Source organism: Lycium barbarum, chromosome 1, assembly GCF_019175385.1.
Source record: "Lycium barbarum isolate Lr01 chromosome 1, ASM1917538v2, whole genome shotgun sequence".
Lineage (NCBI taxonomy): Eukaryota > Viridiplantae > Streptophyta > Magnoliopsida > Solanales > Solanaceae > Lycium > Lycium barbarum.
In genome coordinates, this window is record NC_083337.1 from 148,455,413 (window position 1) to 148,471,102 (window position 15,690).

Here is a 15,690-nt window from a genome sequence, read left to right on the forward strand (position 1 = left end):
TGGCGACCATGTTCACCGAGTCCCATAATGGGGCCGGATCTGACATATGATATTGATGTGCATGAGTTATGTTTCAAAAGCAAGTACTTGGTATTCTGGTTATTGTACTCATTTTCTGTACCTCTTATTTCAGTTATGATCCCGTTTACTGTATTTCATGCTTTACATGCTCGGTACATATTCCGTACTGACCCCCTTTCTTCGGGGGGCTGCGTTTCATGCCCGCAGGTGCAGATACTCGCTTTGGTGATCCGACAGCTTAAGATTCCCCTTCTGCTATTTTGGGGAGTTCCGTTGTTCCGGAGCCCAGATTTGGTATAAATCCTTCTTAATCTAAATATATGCATATGTTGACTAAGGGTACGACGGGGCCCTGTCCCTTCATATTTTATTGTTGAAACTCTTAGAGGTCTGTGGACATGTGTGTGGGTCGTATTCAGACGTGATCAGCTGTGTGTGTGTTATCAGTATGCTTATTCTATCATGGTAGCAGCCTTGTCAACTTGCATTTATATGTATATTTATGTGACAGTTCCGAGACCATGGTTTGGTCGTTATAATATCCATATTGAGTTTGATGTGAAATGAACATATAGCTAAAGAGTATGTATATGGGTGTCCAGGTCGGGCACCAGTCACGGCCTACGGGGATGGGTCGTGACACTCATGACTCGGAGTGAGTGTAGTCACTCGCGGGTCCAGCTGTAAATTAAGGCTTATGTGGCCTCCACGTGTAAAATATTAATGCCACATGGCATTTTCATCCTATGTGTCCTCCACATAAATAAATTGTTTTGAAAAAAAATGTAAAACTGATTTTTTTTTTATAAAAAATCTGGAACAATGAAATATTTATTTTAAATTTGGAAAATTTGATTAAAAAAAAAACTGAAAAACTACAGTTTTAATTAAAATATCTATAAAAAAAATGGACGTGATATTTTTTTAAAAGTGTCCTAAAAAATCCAGATTTTCATGATTCTTTTAAGACACTTCTTTAAAAAAAAAAAAAAAAAACAAGAAAAACTGATTTTTTTTTAAATGTAGAAAACCCATTTTTTTTAAAAAAATAATCCCGGAAAATTAGATTAGTTTTTAAATCTAGAAAAAAATTATCAGTTTTCCACTTTATTCTTAAAAAAATTAGTATCCCAGATTTTAAAAAATTCGAGGTTTTTAATCAAAAATTCAATTTTTCAGATTTTTTTTTAGAAAGGTTTATTTAGTTTTCCAGATTTTTTAAAAGTCCAGGTTTTTTAATTTAAAAAAAAATCCATATTTTTTTTTTTAAAATAACGGGTTTCTCAGTTTTCAAGATTTAAAAAGTTCCAGATTTAATAAAAAATTTAGTCCAGATTTATTTTAAAAAAATGGGTTTTCCACATTTTAAAAAAAATAGTTTTTCTGATTTTTAAAAATTATACTTTTTTATGAATTTTCCAAAATTGATTTTTCTTTTCTTTTAAAAAAAAAACTGACGTGGCACCTCTCACACGCCTGTTGGCGTGTGACTACACTTGCTGTGCCACGTGGCAGCTCGGGGATGAATTAAAACCCATTTTTCCAAGTTTAGGGGTGTCTTGATGTGCAGCAATAGTTTGGGGACTAAAGTTGCAATTCGTGCTAAGTTTGAGGGCGTTTTAGACTGTAGTAAAGAAAAGAGTTTTATCGAGACGATGGTGTTATGAACAACATTGTAGCACAAGATCTATTAAAATAAACAAAAAGACTCCATCTTTTGAGATTTAGCAGAGCCTTCATAGAAATTCATACTCTATATAATATCGCACTAAAATTCAATATATATATCCCTTAGAGAAATGCAAATATTGTTATACTATTTTCAAGATTTAGCAAAAGTTACTGTGTCTATTGCTTGATACAACTACAAAGAATGATCTTTATACTGCAGTATATTGACACATACACACACAGTGTAACCAAGACCGACTTTAAACATAGTTTAAGCTGTTGTAATTTACATAATCTAGCAGGACAAAAAGTGCTAAATTCCAACATTCCATGAATAACTATTGAAGTATTCTTTCCATTGAGAAAATGTATTGGCATATCGCTGTGATACCTGATAAAGAAGAGGGGGCATACCAGATATAAGTATCTCAAGCAAAAAATTTGAAAAAATAATAATTGGAAGATGACACATTTGATTATTTGAATACGGTAACCAATACGAACGTACAAATAACCAACATGTTTGTCATGAGAAATAGAAAGAGCAGTCGACTGAGCTTCTAATAAAAATATAATGCAAACAATCGCTATACACGTCTTATGTCTTATCTACTATGATAGACTATTAAGAAGAAAAAGAAGGATCTTATAAGAAAAAAGCTCGGAAAATAAGCAGGGTCACTAATCGGAGAAAAGTAGAAAAGTGTAACTTCGTCTGCATCAACTTCAAGCATGATCTCATTCAGTCCACAAGTGAGCTTGTTTGGACTCGTCCCTTGAGATATGAGCTTCCAACTGTTACTGGACTTGGTTTATCCATTTGTGGTTAAATACAATAAATTCATTATTACAAATTTTACAATCTATAAGAAAGAAAAATTAAAGATGTTTAATATGCAAGGTAAAATCAATGCCGCTCACAATTTTTATTTTTATTTGTTGTATAACAAAGTGCCAACAACAACTTAAACAGAGAACTGCAATCATCTGTCTATCCTACATATCATTGTCATAGGAGTTCTACAAAACTTTTTCTAACAAAAATACTACCAAATCTTGACTGCAGATAGTATCAAATTTCTCTAATGAGCATCTATATAAATCAAGCTGTCAAAGACTCCTGTTTCTATGAAAATTTTGGCAAAAGATCGTGTAGGATGCCATCTTAACGAAACTAAATTTGATTGTAACGTAATCAAATAAATACAAGCTTTTGGTGGTAATTTCTCGACAGTGGACAACATGGAATTTTACCACTAATTTGATAACAGTAATGTCAAGATGAGAAAACACACATGTTTAATTCCAAGCATGAAAACAAAACAAGTACATTGTTTTGTGTATTCTATTCTTTTCGCATCCTCGTTCCTCCCCGTCCTCTTGCAATTACTACAGTTCTACTGCAGAGCACTAAATAAGATGTAGCACATACAAAATGATACGCCGGAAAGACGCTAAGCAGCTACTCGGCTAACACAAAGGATAATATTATGACCGTTTCATCAAACAGTTCAGGCCACATTAATTGCAACATATACGCTAGCATACCAGAATATCAAATCTAAGGCATGGCACACCATTTGATAATGTCTTCCTCCACAAACAACGTCAACTAATTCCATTAAGCTAAAATCGAATCAAGTATAACTAATAAAGACTGTGAAAATGCAATAAGCCAGAGTAAATTATACCAGTAGACAGAAAAGAAAAAGAAGGAGAAGTAACATGAAAGAACTCGATAAAAAGGAGAACAGACATTGAAATCTATATCCGCATCCAGTCTTCTAAATTTAATAGCAACATGATCATATGCCCTGAAATTAATAGGAAAATGTAATATTGTTATTTGGCAGAGAGAGCGAGAGATATTTACCTCATGCAATTAAAAATACAAATTAAGAGGAATGGATAAGACAATTAGAAAACTATAGTAAATTACATCTATTCAGAATTTAGGAAATAATGGAACTCAACTCATCATAGGACTTGAATTGTACTAAAGGTATATATAAGATCATAACTGGCTATCCTTTTACTCGTTCTACTCTGCAGCAAAGGAAAGACCCCAGTGGATAGTAGAATCACGGTGGCAACTACTACACAAACAATTAGGACTATTTGTTTTGACATCCATCATGCCCTACATCAACAATTCAAATTCAGCATTAACTTGCACAGTTGAATGCATTAGGATACCTCCAGAGGAATCAACACATGTGCAATACATTACCAAAAGATCTCATCCAAAATTAATGTTGGGGCTTCTTCCATTAGTTTGAGGAAAGTGAGCCAGCACTTTCCTGACTCTTGGAAGCATTGATTCAGTTTTCCTCAGCTTAACAATAAAGTCATCATTCTAATTTTTCAGTAAATTGTTCTCTTCCTGTGACGAAGATATAGAAGCAATGGTAGATTAGTGATGCAGCAAAAAATACAAACTAACATATTTATAATGTTGATTTTCAGAGTCTGGCAAGTCTAAGCATAATAATAAATAAATAAAAAAAGGTAACTGCTGTAGCTTTCCTACTTTCTTCCAATATTGGCCACAAAGTTACAGTCTTTTTCATTCGTTCTTTTTGTCCCTACATTGCTAAAACGCGCATGATCATAGCCTTCTAAAAATCGAAAGAGAAAAGAATCATCCAAGAATAATATGACGTAACTATCATTTAGAATTATCCAGGTGAGAAAATCTCCACTCGACTACTATGATTTAAGAAATTAGCAGGCCCCTCAAGACACAACTACAACATCAAAAGTGTAATGAGTTCAACGCTAAAACTCTCAAATACTGGACCTATCAAGCTTAAATGCTACATCCGCCTCTATTCACAATATATTTCGTATCACACATATCAACTTGTTTTCACCATATGTACAAAACTATTGTGGCATTAGTTGAAGCAGGCATGTTAAGAAGAGAGAATCGATTTTTACCAGAGTCTCTTTGTCATTTTCTATAGTGATGACAGAGAAAGAACCCCGGGCTTGATTTTTCTCTCCTTCTTCTTGAGTTTCAAACTTTACTACAACAGATTAACCTAGAGATTGTTGTTAAACTCCCTCTGATTTGCTCCCCATAAAACTCATTCTCTCCATTGTTAAAGCCACCAGTACTCATCCTCCCCAAATGGGCAGCGCCAGGTTTCATTTGATTTGTTGTGGATTGGATGATGAAAAAACCAGCAAGCTACAGCTTCAAAGCTTACCTTATTTAGGAAAGGCAAAAGGGCATTTTTATAGATATTGAGGTTGAGTAAGGGGGGCGGAGCTTGAAGAACGAAGAGAGCCATGCTAGCCTAGCAACGTTTTTCAGTAGCAAGCTATAGTCGAACGACCCCCTAACCTAGGTTGGGGCGAAAACTCCAAAATCCAAAACGTTGGTTAGGGTTCCAAACCATTCTCTAATAATAAGACAAGCTTTTAAGCTAGTAGATTTAAGCTTTTAAGCTAGTAGATTTCAAAATCGTACAGCAAGTATTCATATCAGTTTATACACTTCTGCAGACAATCAAAAAATCAACAAACCTACAAGATTGTGACTTATTAATGGATCCAAATCAAGTAGGTGTATTCTAATCCCAATAAAGTGAGAAACTATAGCATATCTCTAAGCAGCCAAGAGAAGTATAAAATACATAAAGAAAATATCACTAATTAAAAAGAAGTGGTCAGTGACCCATATTCAAATAGCATGTTTGAAAATTCAACATGGAATTCCCATCACTGAACTATGTAACTTTTGTTCCACTTGTTCTGTTATAAGATTATGAACTAACACATTATGTGCTCTAAAATATTATATGCATTCTGAATAACAACCTCTTTGCATTATAGTTTTGCTGCACAATATGACTCAAAGATGAAGAGATATCTAAAATGAGATGTCTATCTTGTTACCTATAAAAGGAGGTATTTAATAATCAAAGTAAAGTTTGTACCTAATTTGGACTAATATGTCTTGGCGTTTCGGGGGCATATGCAAAGGATGTTTACATATGCAAAGGAAAACTTAGTGAGTCATATCTGAGAAGAATTGTGCTCCTCTTATAAAATTCACAAAGTACACAAAAAATTTCCAATAAGAAAAAAAATCTAATCTTTCACAAAATGCACAACAAATTTCCCCATAAAGAAAAATCTATTCTTGCAATTAAAAGAAAACAAATAGCCTATTTGATCAACAAAAAGTAGCAGTACAATTACACTCGATCAGGCAAGAAAAATGGGAAAATATATAAAGACAAGTTAACCATACCCGGAAGCATATTCCAAAGATAGAATAGTATATGCAATTATCCCCAAAAATTCATCACCTAATTTCAAAGTTATTTTCCCTAAACACAAAAAGAGAAAATATCAAATTTCTAAGTAATACACTTTGTAGTTGTTGATTGAAATAAAATCAGAAGTTACCAACTTCAAAATCAAGTAATTGAATCACAATCAGCAACGGGTGCCTTGGTGTAGGTCTGGCAGTTGGCGCAACCACTGCAAACACAACTATACAAAGAAGGTGGAGAAAGAGATAAGAAACTTCCATTTTATTAGATTATGAGAGAAAACTCCTATCAGCGATTTCGACTGAGAGAGAGCATGGTTTCAGATCGTGGGATGAAACAGTAACTTCCTATTAAAAATAGACTGAATCCCCTTTGTATGCAGTAAAAACCTCTTTCTCATGGTAACTTTCCAATTTAAAATAGAATATTTAAAAGTTATAATTAAATATAAACAAATTAAATTCAGATACAATAACTAATATTTAACTAATTAACTAATTTTTGTCAATAAAACCATCTTCTTTTTAATAATAGGTAGATATCATAACTAAAATACCTCACATGTTATGTCGTCTTCTTCTTCTTCTTTTCTTACGTTCTTCTTTCTTCTGTTTCTTTTATCACGTTCTTCTTTCTTCTACTTCTTTTCTCACAACTAAAATACCTCACGTACTACTTCTTGACTTCTTCCACTGCAAATTAATTTTTCTTCCACTGCAAATTAATTTTACTTAATATTTATTTTATGTTAAATAGATTATTGTCGTTTTTACTTCAATTCTAATTATGTTTGTTTTTACTTTGTAGTCACATAACATGAAGGCAAAGCTAAGTAGAATCAATAGTTTATTTTTTCTTTTGGGATCTGCGGTAGGTGATTCAAGCATTAAGTCTTATGTTGCTTTCTTTTTATTTTTTTCAGTTATATTGTCTTCCTTCGCTCTTAATTGAGGTCAGTATTCTTGTTTAGTTTCTTAGCATTATTAATTGTTTATAGATTTAGCAATTTCATTAGTTAACGGCTGATTCTTTTTCCCTTCCGTATTTAATATTGAATGTAGAATTTTTAAAGCCCAATTGAGATAAAACTGAAACAACAAGTGAGGAAACAAACCCCTCAATCCAAAAAGGATTAAAAAAGGTGAAATTGTTAGCTTATCCACATAAAAAGGAAGCTTAAACTTTGACCTAAAGCAAGCAAAACAAAGCAGAAAGATAAAACAAAGGAAAAGAAAATATGGAAGTAGTGAAAACAACAAAAAAGACCTGAATTAAAAAAAAAAAAATGTTAATGGGGGAATGGCAGCCAAAGAGGAAGTGAGGAGGGATTTTCAGAGGTTGAAGAAGACAGGACACAGGCGGATATAAATAAAAAAAATACTATATAACACCGTTAATTTATTTATTTAAGTGCATATTCAATTGGAAACATGGTTTAGTAATTCATACTTATAATTATAATAATACTCCCTCCGTCCCAATTTATGTGACATATTTTGATTATGAATAAAGTTTAGGAAAAAAAGGAAAACTTTAGAAACTTATAATCTAAAACAAGTCAGAAATATTTGCGTGACTGAAAAAAGGGTAAAAGGAGAAATTTTAAGTTAAATTATTTCTAAATATAAAAATGTATCATTTTTTTTAGACAAACTAACAAAAAAAGTGTATCACATAAATTGAGACAGATGGAGTAGATGATTTTGATACAACTTGTAAAAACAACGTTATAACTAGTATTGTTTAAAGAAAATTATGTGTATATACGAATTTAATGCATGCCATTTTCGTGGTAAGTTTTGCATACACTCTGTCCTCCCTACACTCCACTTTGTGGATTTCACAAGGTATGTTGTTGTTATTGTTGTTGTTGTAGGGCAACTAAATCAACCCCTTCCTTTCAGTTATTTCGAGGAGCATGAACTAAAAAGTTTGAGTAAAAGATTTGAGAATAAGGGAATTGCCTTGAGCACTCGTCTTTTGCTGAAAATGTATTGGGATATATTTTATTTTAAATAGTCAGGTGTTGATTTAGATGTTGGCTTTAAATTGGATTATTTTGTAATAGTTAAGGGTCCTTGAGGGATTTCTGTTATATATATTTTTTTAATATTATATGGAAAGAAAAACGAGTAAGGGAGGAGAACACTGAAAATTTAACGCACACTTATCGTGCGTAAAATAGAAGGAGAGAATTTACCGCACACTTATCGTGAGTAAGATTTCCTTCTATCGATTGGGTTATAAATGTTGATGGTAATTCATACCTTATTTTACGCTAATCGATTTCTGATTTTAATTTCCGAAAAGATTTGATTCTATTTGTTTGGTCTATTAGTTAGCTAATAGCTACAAGTGTAATAAATTTTGGTATAGTCATCTAATGTAGTTGACTTCTTATTAAAGTTATACTAACTAACTATCATTTGTATTGCTTGGATGAATCAATCCAGAGTTAATTGGCTCAAGAAATATTTTGAAGGAAGAATAGTCATTTATTATCCTCTCTAGAGTGTCAATAGTTTCCCCATGTATATTTAATGTGTCAAGCATGTATAAAGATTGACAATTTGGTGAGTTATTGATATAATTAAAGATTAGTCATTTAGGCTGACCCCAAATTAAACTGTCAAAATTTTAAACCAATATATTGGTCAAAATAGTGTGCACAATAAATTGATGTTCAACACGTTAGCTGGTAATATTTAATAAGTTACTCAAATCGTGTAACTATAATTAGTCAATATGCATTTAAATAGCACAAAAACATGTCAACTCTCACGGTTGGTGTCACTTTTAGCTCATATCAGCCCACCGAGCTAACATGAAAAATATAATATAGGTTCAAAAACATTCAATAACTTTGATCATCCTAAAAAATAAAAGATGAATAATACAAAAGCCTTGCTAAGATATATTGAAAATTTTGACTGAGAATTATAGGGCATAACCGCGAAGGAAGCCCTTTCAAAAATTCTCGACGGCCCAAGTAGAACCAAGGCCGAAGAGGGGGTTTGGAAATAGTTTTCAACCAGCAATTGCCGCGCCTCGGTTAGTACCTCACTAGCTGCGTCATTGCCCCAAGCGCAAAGATGCTTCTCTATGTTATTGTTGTCGAGTTTTGTAGCCCCCATTTCTGGACTCTATGTCTCCACATTATCGATGTGGGATAACTGCTAGTTGGATTAGTATATTAATCAATCCTAACTTCTAAAATAGTGCAAGTGGAGACCATGCAACTGTCCATTAGTTTTAAATTATTTCACTTGATTAACTTTAGTTACTTAGTAAGTAGCTAAAGGTCTAACCTAAAATATTCAGTAAGTTTAACTTTTTATTTATCTACAGAGTGCTCTTTCATCATTTCATTAGATGATTATACAGGTCAGGTCAAGACAAGAAAGTGCTGCACCTATAACTTCCTTTTTTCAACTCCTAACAAAAGATATCTGCATTGCCGTTTTAACTTGATTAGTTAATAGGCATTTACATAGCACAAAAACATAAGCTTGTAAAAATAACTACATCTCAATCCCAAGTGAGTTGGAATCGGCTACAAGAACTCTCGTGGTTCTTCGCTCCATTTTAGCTCATATCAGTTCAACAACTTATGAGAAGCTTATAGAACTAAACTTTCTAGGAATACATATACTATCTACTACTACTCATTCGAATATCGAGACTTCAGAAACTCTATCTCGAGCTGCAAAGCAGAATTTTTCCTCTTTTCATTCTCCACTTCATTTCTCAGCTTATCAATCACCTCAATCAAATTGTCTTTCCTATTAACTTCCATAACATGTTGTTCCCCATGAAAAATGCTGATCAAGTTCATTACATTTTGTCTTTGATCATCCAAACTCTTCTTCAGAAACAATAAGCTAGCCAACATCACTTCCCTACTAGCACTCCCTGCAGCCCCAATTTCACCATGATTTTTTCTATCTCCGCTACAAACATTAGCGCCTTCGACCTCAGACGACTGGCGCGAACCTCCTGGTGAACTTATAGTCGAAGTATCGGAAAACAATTCCGATACATCGACTTGCTTCACCGCATCATCAACATTATCTGGTTTTAGGCTACTAATTTCTTGATCTTTTTCAGCTGGAAAAAGTACTGGATCCAGTTCGAACCCATCCACATTGAAATTCCATCCACTTATCCTTCTTTGTTTAGAAATTTCTCCCTGTACTGGATCATCCTCCTCATCATTGTCTTCATCAGATTTCTTCAAGGAAAAAAGTCTCTGAGTCTTTACTTGTCTGAACCTCTGTTCTACACTCGGCAAGCCCTGCAAAATATGCTTAACCAAAAAATCAGGGCCTTTATTAGAGCTTTTAAAGAAAGGATGCTTTAACAGCTTCTCTGCTGATGGCCTTCTGAATGGATCCTGATCAAGACACAATCCTACCATATCCTTAAAAGCCTTTGAGAATTTCTTGTAATCCTTGCTGTTTTTAGTTTTCTCATAATCAGAAAACCGAAATCGCTTTGTGATTTTCATGAATAAGGACTTTGAAGGTGGAAGATGAGACAATGGAGGCCTTCCATGTGCTAATTCAAGAGCAGTAATACCAAAAGACCAAATATCAGCCTTGAGACTGTAACCTGCAGCCCATAACAAAGAAAAAGTAGTTTTATTAGATACATAAAAAATTATAAAAGAACAAACAAAAATTTAAAATTAGTAAGAATTGGGCAGGTTGTGTAATGACCCGCTTTTTAGCCTAACCCATTTTAGTCCAAGTATCTTTTAGGAGGCTCATTAACTCAGCCCCTTTTACCCGCCTATTTGACACCCCTACCTGTATGCGAATGTATCACTTCAGGAGCCATCCAATAAGGCGTACCAGCCATATCAGTGAACACTAAACACGAAGAGGAGGAAGAATATGACGAGCCATAAGCTGAAATTGGCTCGTAGATCGATGCTGATACTCCAAAATCCGCGAGCTTTATAGTTCCATCAGAATCTATCAGGATATTCCCTGATTTAATATCACGGTGAAGATGGCCTTGATTATGAAGGTACGCCAACGCGTTAAGCGTTTCTTTGAGGACTATCGCGATACAGGGCTCAGATAAACCATCAGGGAAAGATGAGGAAATGATGGATTGAAGAGAACCAGCTGACATAAAAGGCATGATAACCCAAAGACAGCGATCGACAGTGAAGGAACAGTGTGCTTTAAGGATGTTTGGATGAGAAAGAAGTGACATGGTTTTCGCTTCGTGTCTAATGTTGTCGAGATCAGCTTTTGATTGATCAAGATCAATGGCTTTGATAGCTACAACAGAAGAGTTCATAGGAAGACAAATGGCCTTGTACACAATAGCACTGACACCTCTACCAATCTCATCAAGAATTCTATAGCATGCTGAATCCAAAGGATATAGAATTTGCTCTTCTTGATTATAAGCCATGATTGTGTGGTTTGTGAGAAACTCAGTTTTTTTTTGTTTTAATTTGTTGTGAAGAAAGACTTGAAGTTTGGCAAATTTATGAATGAAGTTTCCTAAAGAAGATGAAAGAAGGACTAAAAAGTAAAGGATACGGAGAAGCTTTGAGTTGTTTCCTGTGAAAGATTGGGAAAAGGACGTTAATACAGAGCGGTGACATATTTATTTCAAACTCTTTTTGTAAAAGTGCTTGCGTTGTTGTGCATGTGAATTTTCAACTGCCTTTCTCTTGGATAGCAAGATAAGGATCATGAAAAATTGGCTTGGCTGTTCAGTTTTGAGACATAGTTACGTGTTATGAATGTTGAAGCTTCGCTACCATTCGTTTGTAAAGGATCCTGTCTCTTCAGCTAATTTGCAATGGCCATGTTGTTACAAGACTTGAGAGATTTAATGTCAGAGTCCACAATTAGCTCCCGCATGTCCTCCTCTCTTTCAATTTATGTGATATTTTTTACTTTTTAAGATTACTAGATGGCCTATGCTCAGTACACTTTAGATTATAGTCAGAGGCGGACCCAGGATTTTGAGTTTGGGGTGCTGGACTCAGGAATTTTGAGTTCGGGGGTGCTCTATTAACTATTTATATCTATTTCCTTTATATTTTCTATACAATTATACACTCCGTGATTAAGTTTAATGGGTGCCGGAGCACCCAAACTTTACACATGGGTCCGCCCCTGATTATAGTGCATTTATGTGTATGTAGTTATTTTTGAATAGTGATAATATATATATATAATATTATGTTCAAAACACGATTAATATAACATTGTAGTTTGTGCTCCGTATCTAAAATTTTATTATATTAATGTTTGCTATGAACACAAAATCGGCAAATTTATTAATATTTTTTAAAAGAAAAGACTTGTTTAAAAGGAAACTATTCTCTTCTCTTTGAGATAAAACAATAGCAATATTTAAGCATCAGTTAATACTTTCAATTTTAATTCGATTAATTTAAAGGTGTAAAATACTTATTATTTTTTATCAAATTTTGATTTGGACAATTCTAATTCAAATTATTAAATTAATTTTACATGTTTAAAAACGAAACAAAGTAGAAATTGATTTTTTATTTAAACGAAGAAATACTATTTTTTAATTTTTAGTAAATATTCTCGGTTTAGCTCATTTTACTTGTCATGTTGTCTTTTGCATGGTTTTTTAAGAAAACGTCGATTAGAATTATAATTTGACTAATTTACCTTATTCATTATTTGATCTGCATTTGATATTTTTTTTTTTACGACATTAATTTATTTTCACATTTATTAGAGTAAGAATAAAAATAAAAAAGTAATTAAATTCTATCTTATTTTAAAATATCAATATTTTAAGTATATTTATTTTAGTAAACATAACAAATAAATGACATGGTGGAATAGCAAATACAACAGTTTAATATCTAGATTAGATCTCAGGCTAATATAAAAAAAAATGTATGGTTTGACTACTTAACCTTTGAAGAAAAGCAATTTCATGGATTGACACGCACGTGGTAATGAATTCATCATTATTGACTTAATGAGATACATTGGAAATTACATGAATATTGTTTGATTTTTTAATAGGGGATGCACTTTTTTTTTTTTGGACATTATTAATTTGCACTATTTTTATGCATATATATATATATATATATATATATATATATATATATATATATATACTATGTTCAAAACACGATTAATATAACATTGTAGTTTGTACTCCGTATCTAAAACTTTATTATATTAGTGTTTATTACGAATACAAAGTCTGCACTTTTTTTTTTGACATTTTTTTTTTTAATATGGGGTTCACTTTTTTTTTATATTACTTGATTTTGTTAATATGGGGTCCACTTTTTTTTACCGTGAGTTTGGAGATGGTGGGATCCACTTTTTTTATATATATATATATTGCTTGATGTCGTTTAGTATGGGGTCCACCCTTTATGGGGTGCACTTTTTTTTTTGGACATTATTAGTTTGTACTATTTTTATGCATATAATATAGATACATATACTATGTTCAAAACACGATTACTATAACATTGTAGTTTGTGCTCTGTATCTAAAACTTTATTATATTAGTGTTTGTTACGAATATAAAGTCTGCACTTTTTTTTAACATTATATTTTTTTTAATATGGGGTTCACTTTTTTTTTTTTTTTGATATTGCTTGATTTTGATAATATGGGGTTCACTTTTTTTTTCCCATGAGTTTGGAGATGGTGAGTTCCGTTTTTTTTTTTTTTATTGCTCGGTGTTATTTAGTATGCCCCCCCCCCCCCCCCTCTCTTTTTTTTAAGGGACAACGGACGACGAAGCATGGGTCTAAACCCATGCTTTATATAGTTTTATTTTTTTAATATTGCTTGGTGTTGTTTAGTATGGGGCCCACCCTTTTGGACATTATTAGTTTGCACTATTTTTATGCATATATATATATATATATATATATATATATATATACACACACACACACACACTATGTTCAAAACACGATTAATATAACATTATAGTTCGTGCTCCGTATCTAAAACTTTATTATATTAGTGTTTGCTATGAATACAAAGTCTGCACTTTTTTTTTTTACATTGTTTGCTTTTTTAATATGGGATTCACTTTTTTTTTATATTGCTTGATTTTGTCAATATGGGATACTATGTTCAAAACACGATTAATATAACATTGTAGTTTGTGCTCCGTATCTAAAAATTTATTATATTAGTGTTTGCTACGAATACAAAGTCTGCACTCTTTTTTTTGACATTGTTTGTTTTTTTAATATGGGATTCACTTTTTTTTTCTATTGCTTGATTTTGTTAATATGGAGTCCACCTTTTTTTTTCCCGTGAGTTTGGAGATGGTGGGTTCCACTTTATTTACTTCTTTTTTAAAAAAAAAATATATTGGTTGGTGTTTTTTTTTTTTTAATATTGGTTGGTGTTTAATATGGGGACCACACTTTTTTTTTAAATGCTTAATTGGTTGGTGTTTTTTTGAATTTTTTAATATTGGTTGGTGTTTAATATGGGGATCACATTTTTTTTTAAAGTATTTTAAGTATGTTGCTGTACAATAATTTCATTTGCTCCCACTAATTCACTTTTTTTATATTGTTTGATTTTGTTAATATGGAGTGCACCTTTTTTTTCTCGTGAGTTTGGAGATGGTGGGTTCCACTTTATTTACTTCTTTTTTTTAAAAAAAATATTGGTTGGTGTTTTTTTTTATTTTTTAATATTGGTTTGTGTTTAATATGGGGACCACACTTTTTTTTTAAAATGCTTAATTGGTTGGTGTTTTTTTGAATTTTTTAATATTGGTTGGTGTTTAATATGGGGACCACACTTTTTATTTTAAGTATTTTAAGTATGTTGCTGTACAATAATTTCATTTGTTCCCACTAATGGGTTGATACGTATGTGGCAATAAATCCATCATTATTGATTTAATTGTTTGATTTTCTAAGCACTTTTGTATTTTAAGTTGTTGCTGTACAATAATTCCATTTGATCACTCTAATGGGTTGATACGCATGTGGTAATGAATCCATCAGGCTATATGGGCCCACAATTTCTTTTTCAAAAATTGGAAAACGGATATATATATAAGTATTTTAAGTATGTTGCTGTACAATAATTTCATTGCTCCCACTAATGGGTTGATACACATGTGGTAATAAATCCATCATTATTGATTTAATTGTTTGATTTTCTAAGCATTTTTGTATTTTAAGTATGTTGCTGTACAATAGTTTCATTTGCTCCCTCTAATGGGTTGATACGCATGTGGCAATGAATCCATCATTATTGATTTAATTGTTTGATTTTCTAAGCACTTTTTTTTTAACATTGTTTGTTTTTTTAATATGGGATCCACTTTTTTTTTCCCGTGAGTTTGGATGTGGTGGGTTCCACTTTTTTGCTTCTCTTTTTTTTATTACTGGTTGGTGTTTAATATGGGGTCCACAATTTTTTTTTTAAAATATTAGTAGTTGTTTAAAATATGTGGGCCACAATTTTTTTTTAAAATATTAGTAGTTGTTTAAAATATGTGGGCCCACAATTATTTTTTTGGGCCCACAAACGGACGACGAAAAAGTGCCCATAAACTGGCTCTTCTAAAGGGTAGAAATACTCATAAATTTTGATCAACATTTTAAAATGTAATTTTTCACTAAATTGATATGAAAAAACTTGTACTAACTTATAATTGTAGTACTTTTCATGTAGTTTTCAAATATATATATTTTAAT

At 32.2% G+C, this 15,690-nt stretch overlaps 2 protein-coding genes and 1 non-coding gene across 13 annotated transcripts; all 3 read right to left on the minus strand.

The window, feature by feature from the left end:
- Window positions 1-1,680: 1,680 nt before the first annotated feature.
- On the minus strand, window positions 1,681-6,785 carry LOC132642884 (uncharacterized). Of its 11 annotated transcripts, XR_009583406.1 has the most exons (5): window positions 6,116-6,495; window positions 5,954-6,032; window positions 3,667-4,075; window positions 3,449-3,506; window positions 1,681-2,083 (listed from the first exon to the last, which is right to left on the minus strand). XR_009583406.1 is itself a non-coding variant. In XM_060359895.1 (4 exons), exons 1-4 carry the CDS (start codon window positions 6,236-6,238, stop codon window positions 2,006-2,008), a joined length of 342 nt encoding a protein of 113 aa, XP_060215878.1. In that variant the 5' UTR covers window positions 6,239-6,503; the 3' UTR covers window positions 1,681-2,005. The 11 variants fall into 11 exon arrangements, 3 of the variants coding, with proteins under 3 accessions (XP_060215878.1, XP_060215876.1, XP_060215877.1); XM_060359895.1 differs by lacking the exon at window positions 3,667-4,075 and having other exon boundaries at window positions 6,112-6,503; XR_009583405.1 differs by lacking the exon at window positions 1,681-2,083 and having other exon boundaries at window positions 3,284-3,506; window positions 6,116-6,491.
- Window positions 6,786-8,921: 2,136 nt separating this feature from the next.
- LOC132618422 (U4 spliceosomal RNA) lies at window positions 8,922-9,072 on the minus strand. The gene has a single exon (XR_009574096.1). It is a non-coding gene; the product is annotated as a U4 spliceosomal RNA (small nuclear RNA).
- Window positions 9,073-9,385: 313 nt separating this feature from the next.
- Window positions 9,386-11,781, minus strand: LOC132642874 (serine/threonine-protein kinase BLUS1). Its single transcript, XM_060359892.1, has 2 exons — window positions 10,787-11,781; window positions 9,386-10,589 (listed from the first exon to the last, which is right to left on the minus strand). Exons 1-2 carry the CDS (start codon window positions 11,403-11,405, stop codon window positions 9,640-9,642), a joined length of 1,569 nt encoding a protein of 522 aa, XP_060215875.1. The 5' UTR covers window positions 11,406-11,781; the 3' UTR covers window positions 9,386-9,639.
- Between the last annotated feature and the right edge of the window lie 3,909 nt (window positions 11,782-15,690).